The sequence below is a fragment of the Sinocyclocheilus rhinocerous genome, unplaced genomic scaffold, assembly GCF_001515625.1.
Source record: "Sinocyclocheilus rhinocerous isolate Xijiao unplaced genomic scaffold, SAMN03320098_v1.1 scaffold1038, whole genome shotgun sequence".
Taxonomy (NCBI): domain Eukaryota; kingdom Metazoa; phylum Chordata; class Actinopteri; order Cypriniformes; family Cyprinidae; genus Sinocyclocheilus; species Sinocyclocheilus rhinocerous.
This window is the reverse complement of record NW_015632707.1, coordinates 39,925-47,448: the sequence shown is the minus strand read 5'-3', so window position 1 is coordinate 47,448 and position 7,524 is coordinate 39,925. Positions and strand designations below refer to the sequence as shown.

At 36.7% G+C, this 7,524-nt stretch overlaps 1 protein-coding gene across 1 annotated transcript in view; it reads right to left on the bottom strand.

Moving 5' to 3' along the window:
* LOC107742719 (ATPase family AAA domain-containing protein 2B-like) overlaps positions 1-7,524 on the bottom strand; it is a 128,776-nt gene that overhangs the window by 102,276 nt on the left and 18,976 nt on the right. The window contains exons 6-11 of the mRNA XM_016555757.1: positions 3,323-3,424; positions 3,084-3,195; positions 2,864-2,979; positions 2,575-2,749; positions 1,559-1,647; positions 1,143-1,302 (exon numbers count right to left, since the gene is read on the bottom strand). Of these exons, the coding sequence (XP_016411243.1) occupies positions 1,143-1,302; positions 1,559-1,647; positions 2,575-2,749; positions 2,864-2,979; positions 3,084-3,195; positions 3,323-3,424 (754 nt within the window). The remainder of the gene's footprint in view (positions 1-1,142; positions 1,303-1,558; positions 1,648-2,574; positions 2,750-2,863; positions 2,980-3,083; positions 3,196-3,322; positions 3,425-7,524) is intronic.

The window sequence follows — 7,524 nt, the reverse complement described above, 5'->3', positions numbered from 1 at the left end:
TGTTGCATTCTTTTCTGTTAAAAATAACAGTGAACAGTGGTTTGTGAATGTTGATGCTTAGCCTAAATTATTTTATCGGGAGCGTTAATGTGAGCGCAGCTGCAGTCTTAGGCCCACCCCAAATGCTCTCATTGGTTGAGACGCGTGATGACACCCATCCCAAGCCAGTACTGATCAACATCCCACCCCACCTGTGACCCATGGTTTGTCTGTGTGTGTATTCAGAGCCAGTGAGCAACGGACTTTCAAAATAATAAAAAAAACTGCATTAATGCGCAATAAATATTTAGTATTTTCTCATAACACATTCAATTTTAAATTATAAAAAAACGTATGAGGACTGAAACCATTAGTGAAAATGTATTGTATCTTTCCAATTAAATGTTTTTTTAAACATTACATGTTGTAAATTTTGAAAAACTAACCAAACCCTAAAAAAAATTTATTTTCATGGTTTTAATTACATTTTAAATCTCAGATTTTTAAGTCTAAAACTTTTGGACCCCACTGTATAAAATACTACTACTCAGTGTAATTCAACAAAATATTCTTGTGATCACTGTTTTCAACTCGTTTCTGGTGTCATTGGGATTTAGAATACACTGATCTGTTTAAATGCTGTTTAATGTCCTCACTTTATTTGAAATCTCATTTTTGTGCTCAGTACTGCTCTGACTGTTGGATAGGAAAATTTATCATCTAATGTTATATTTCCCTAAATGACTAGTTAGCCTCTACTTATTTGTAGTTTGAAGTGCTCAATACTTAGTACAACTTTATACATACAATTTTCAAGTTACTCATAGGTAACGTTTAAGTCTTTAACTCCGGTCATGAAATGTTTTGAACTAAAGCAGGAAAGCTTTGATATCAGCAGAGATCGGCATACTAAACTAATCTCATCAAAATTAACTGGCATTCCGTTTGTCAAGATGTCAACGAGCTTGGCAAACACAATCTGTGAGATTATCGCTGATAAAAGACTAATTTTAGCAGCCAAACCAGCTGCAAAAGACTTGAAACTGAGCTGTCAAGACAATTCCAGGATAAGTGTTTTGAGTGCGGGACACGAGGACGCTCTGGGACACCAAATGTCAGTTGGCTGCAAAATACCTTGTAGAAGTTAAAAAGGATTTGCGCACCTTTTTATCTGGCAGGTTGAACAGAAACTCCCGGTCAAAGCGCCCGGGCCTCCTGAGTGCGGGGTCGATAGAGTCGAGTCTATTTGTAGCACCGATGACCACTATCTCCCCCCGGCTGTCCAAACCATCCATCAATGCCAGTAATGTAGACACTATGGAGCTAAAACATAAAAAGAGAAAACAAAATGACTAACCTCGTCAAATGTAAAATGAATAGGTGTTGACGTGTGAATGTGGGTAGTACATCAAACTCTTTAAAGGAGCAAGAAAAATCTTGTTTTCCATCATATACTCCTTGTAATACCAAAAGCCTTTGTGTGGAAATCATATCGAACTACTTGATTTCTTCAGGAGCTTTTCTAATCCTGATGATGAAACCTTCTGCAATCCCCACCGCATTAATTCGAATGCATTACCTGTGAATTTGATCCTGCCTGCTGGAGCGAACAGGAGCGAGGCCATCAATCTCATCGAAAAAGATGATGGAGGGTCTCATGAGGTATGCCTGCCAGGGCGAGAGGAAAACATCACCTGGCTTGATAATCACACATCTAACACTTCAAAACAGCTGGAGAGAGAACGCAGCCTGACACCTGTTTTATAGGGATATATGATTCACTCCAAATCTAAAAATACAACTTGTGATACACTACAAGAATCAACAAAGAGGAAAAAGAAGCTTTAAAGGACAAAAAAAAATCTGAAAATATCTGACACCGTTTAAACAAAAGGGTACAAGTAGACAAAAGCAGATTTTTTTTCCTTTAAAAAATTGTAAAAGGTAGGTTCAGTTATGCTGCATAAGCTATGATAGATAGATAGATAGATAGATAGTTTTTCACAATAAAATGTATTGAAATCGAAAATTAATCCTGGAACTTGTGATTATTGTAAGGTTATTCGATGACTGAATAAAAAACTTATTTGAAAAAAAAAATGTATAGAAATCCACTCCTCAAATAAATATAAATTAAAATAAACTTTATACTTTAAACTTTATAAATTAAAATTTTCAGTAGTGGAAAACTTAATATTTTCATGATTTATATTAGATTTTAAAGATTTTAGATACTAGATTTTCAATAAAAGACTTTATTTAATAAGTATTTTTTGACTAATAATAATAATTATTATTATTATTAAGGCTTGTGCACACCAGGACGATTATCGCGTGCGATTATCGCCGACGTTTAATGCCTCGTGACTAAACAAAGGGCGCCAATGTGAGTGTACACACCGACGCGCAACCTGCAAAAAACACTTAATTTAACACTTAAACATTTTCAAATCATTAACCCCAATTTTCTTTTACATAAAACAAACATCCAGGAATGTGCAATATCTGGTCATCAATAAATATCAGCTCACAGACAACAGAAACTATCTCAAAGTCATACTAGAGCCAGGATTGTGAGGTCGTCTACTAGTTCACCTGGTCAAAAAGTAGGCGGAGCTGTCGTTCAGACTCTCCCACCCATTTGCTGAGGCAGTCGGCGCCCTTGCGCATGAAAAAAGACACCTTCCTGTCACCCTGACTGCATTCATTGGCCAAAGCTCGCGCCACCAGTGTCTTCCCAGTTCCTGGAGGCCCATAAAACAGACATCCTCTGCAAAGCGGGGAAAACATGTTACAAATATGTTAGTGTCAACCTCTGACAGCACGTCAACGGATGCAGATTTAAACACAACTAAAAAATAATCATATACTCAAAAAACCTTACCTTGGGGGTTGGATCTTAAACTTCTCAAACACTTCTGGATATAATAAAGGAAAGACTACCATCTCTTTTAAAGACTGAATGTGATGGGAGAGACCTCCAACACTGTCAAACTTCACCTGCATTGAAAGAGACAAGGACATATGCTAACCCACAAAGCATCTTTTTCCTCATTGTAAATCAGTAAAGAAATGTAGAGAAGTATAAAAACACTCAGACTCACAGAAGTGTCCAGATTCATGGGATCCACATCTGCCAAACTAGCACCCACTTTTACTCTGTCTCGAAGCACACCGCTGGCCAGATCCTCTGCCCGCAGGTTCATGGGTAGACACCTGTCACACAATAAAAAAAAACAAGCAACATCAAACCTTAGTAAAAGTTCACACACTTTAGCCATGTAATAAGTCACACATTGAGTGAATTAACAGTCGTTCTGTGTGATGACAGCTTTTGTGTCACCTGTTACGAGCTCGGCTCATGCTTTTGCTTTTCCGCCTCTCAAAGCGCTCTTCATCAGACGATGATGTTGATTCACTACTGTGAATGGCATGTTTCTTTACTCTGGTGATGAAAACACAGCAGTGTTGTTTTAGTATCAATTAGATTCTCTTATAGTTTTTATTAATAGTAATTATTTTATATTAATATTTGATTAAAGGGGTCCTATTACGCTTTTTCACTTTTTCAACTTTAGTTGGTCTGTAATGTCGCTGTTTGAGCATAAAAAAGATCTGCAAAGTTACAAAGCTCAAAGTCCACTTCAAAAGGAGATATTTTATTTAACAGAAATCACTTTTCAAAAACTACAACAAACGACTCGTTTGGACTACAACTCACATTTTCCGGGATTTGTGATATCACAAATATCTACGAATGGGACGAGACCTGGTTGAGCTGCACTAGAGAAGACAACGAGTGTTATCACTATGTCGGAGACACGCTAGCTTTCCCAAGGCAGACGAACTTAGAGTGGTTACAATCATCTGGGTTTAAATCGCGCTCAAATTGATTTGATTTTGACGCAATATTTACACTGAAGCTCGCAGGCGGCTACGGTAAGGGGCATGACATTTCCCGACCAGGCGCCGAGTGGAGCCAATCACAACACACACTGGCCCAGCTAACCAATCACAGCACATTTCGTATTTCAGAAGGCGGGCCTTCATTTGATACAGGAACTATTCGAGCCGTTCATGCCAGACTGGGGAGAGAGGTGTTGTAATAATCTAAAATATGTGAAAAATAATGTGTTTTTCGAACAACCTAGTATGAGAGCATGTTCTAGTACACCCCCCCCAAAGCAAAATCAAGACTTTGTAAAAGAGCTTAATAGGACCCCTTTAATATTTTTAGTGTTTAATTTTACATTTTGTTTTAATTTTAATTTTAATTTAAATTTTTGTAGTTTTGCGGTGCGTTTTTGTCTTTTTTTTTTTTTTTATATGTCTATACGGTTCTATTATTTTTACTTTAGCATAAATTCTAGTTTTTAAATAGAACAATTAATTTAAAGTTTAAAATTACAAATTTAAATAAAAGAATGAGAAATGTTGTCTTTGCAACTAGCTAAAATTACATTTTTAAAGTTAAATTTTTAAATATATTATTTTGTTTCACTTAAAGTGTTCTTTTGTAAGAAAAATATCCATATTCAAAACTTAATAATCACTTTATCTTGCGCCAACAGTTGTACACGGAAGCAGTTCCGGGCTGATGAAATATGAGGTCACTATATATATATACTAGGGAGTGGAAATGGCTAATAAGCCTATAAGTACTTCTCTGCAGCCATCTACTAGTGATAATTTAATGTATTTTTTTTTTTTAAATAAGTGTTTGCTTTCATTATGAAACTTTTAGTTTTATAAATGGGGCAACCTATGATAATGTCATCACATTAAAAATAACTTTCAAATTCGGTAATACTTAAAGCTTTGAAGTGCTGGGAAAGGTTGTGTCAGGCATTTAAAAACACTCGAAAACATTAGACCATTTCTGCCACAAGTTGTTCCTGTAGTTTTACTATGTTAAATCCATGGGGAATGGTGGTGATTTGTGTTTGTTGAACAATGTTTTTCCTGGTTTCCACATCAGTGGCATTTGTTCTGATATCTGTAGCTTTAACAGAATTCTGCGCCGAATTTGAATGCTTCTCACAAGATTTCACAGAGATGTTATTGCTTCTGCGGCGAATTCGACTGCTTTCTTCACTGTATCTCCCAGCGCTGTGTATAAGGGGGTCGCGTGATCGAGATCAGCCCGCGGCTCCGGTCCGAGCGCGGATTCGTTCCGCTTTCGGTTCGTTTGTCCAATGTAGCTCTTGTAAATCGGTCATGATGAGAACGCAAGGCTGTTCATCCCATTTTTGGAACTAAGAAACAACCTTTCTTTGACTGAATGCGCGTTGCGATGACGTCACGGGACGCGTCTAAGCCCAAAATCTGCGGCAATTACGAAAATTTGCAAGCTTTTGCGAAAATTGCAGAGTTTGCTTGATTTTGATAAATTCAGCGATCGCAGAATCGCAAAATCCTAGAGGGACTGAATAAAGCAATCAGAATTTGAAAATAAAATGCAAATATAGAATTTGAATATTAACAGCTGCTTCATTAATCCTCTTCGTCCCAAGTGAGACATAATATTAGCAGCTGCACCAAACTGTATATAGTTGCTCAGATTGGGCCTCTGAATAAAACTGAGGTGTTTTTTTTACCTCTTCATGCTTCATATTCTCTATATCATACTATCGGAGCCATAAAAGCTTATAGGAGCCATAAAAGCTTGATGTACCAAATATGATACTCAACAAAAAAACATAGGCCTACGCAAATTTCTGACTAGCACTTCATACGTCAGGCTTCACAGGGTTAATATGGAGGAGCGTCATTCAGAATGAGTAAAGCAGCTCAAGCCATTCATGTGCAACACCAGCAGGTCTCCTCTCTCAAATACACTTCCACCATCTGTCTTTGACTCGCAGCAACATGTTACCTCACTCTAAAAACCTGATTAGGACACAACCCAGTAAATCCATCATTAAAAATGTATTTCAAAATCAACCTCTTTTTAATACACAGCCAATAGAATCATCATATATAAACATACATGATTATTTGAAAAGATGAGTTTTGTTTTTTGAATACCCAATGCAAAGAAAGTGTCAATTAAATCAACTTTTGTAAACCCAGCCAATCTATTCAGAATGAAAGTGTCCAAACTGCAATATTGCGTAATAACTGCAAAGTCTCTAATGTGTAAACAAAACGATTTACACACTAAACCCAGCAGAAACTCCTGCACAACCCACATATTTTTAAATGCTCCTGACAAACATCACTACCTGCAATTCACAACATCTGTCAGCTGCCTGGTGTTTTTCCTTGATATTAGTTGAGCATTTATGAACTGTTCAATGCTCTCAACATTTTCTCCAATCCACTGTCAATCCCACAATCCGCCATGCTCTCATAGGAATTAACTGAAAAATACTCTTCATCAATATCAAACCACAAATGCGTGTTCAATCACACGTTTTGACGGTTCTAGGGACAATCACAGAAACTTTCTTTGACAGCAAATGTATTATTAGTATAAAAGATCTCCAGATGAGCTGTTTAACATACCACAGAAGCTCAACAAGTATGAAATATCACCCAAGAACTGATACAGGTCCCTAGTAAAAATGTTAACAAAGACTTACAGGTTTAACGAAGCGAGGTCTACATCTTTTCAAGTACAGCTGGAACCTACTTAAGCACCCCTGGGATACGTGTAGCCTTGGCTAGGAATCACCAATTATATCATAAACCATTATGTGCATGAATGAAAGTTGAACAAATGCCGTCACCATACATATTGAGTAGTCTCTTGTAGTCTCTTTTAGTTCTTGTTGAGTTTAAAGTGTCTGTTTCTGCAAGAGTAAACTCTGTTGGCTTCATCAGATGTCCTACTAATTATACACCAGCTACTCAAAACCATGAGGCAATTATAACGTACGCACACAATGTCCAAACAGAACGTGATTTGTATACTGTGGCTCCTAGTGGATTCATGGGGTTGAAAGCTAGTTGGTTTGAAGCCAAAGAAGTCAATCCAAAGACATTTGATGCTCAAAATGCTTATAGACAGACTCTCTCAGACAACCAGGAGTTAAATCATTTGCCTAATGATTTGCTGACTGGTTGGGTCAACAATGAATAGGTGTCTAGACTAGAGATGTTCCGATCCGCCTTTTTCGCCTCCGATACCGATTCCGATACCTAGGGTTCGGTATTGGCCGATACCGATCCGATACCAGTGAAGTTTCCCCCCCATTTAAATTTATATATCTCTGTGTGTGGAACTGATAATCATTCTTTCACAATCTACTAGATACAGACTACTTCATTATAAAGAAAAATAAAATAAACAAATATGAAAAAATATAGGCCTATGTATATTTATAATCTATGACAAAAATTTATCATAAACTAGGTGTGTGGATAATTTGGCAGCAAAAGTTATTCTAGAAAAACCAGTGCACAATAATTTTAGAAATCCAAACATTTAGTGAAAAAACAATATTTTGTGGGGAACAAATAAAAGTTGCACTAAATATGGTAAAATGTTACACATTGCTATTTGTATTATAAAATCCATTCATTAAAAACATTCATATATAT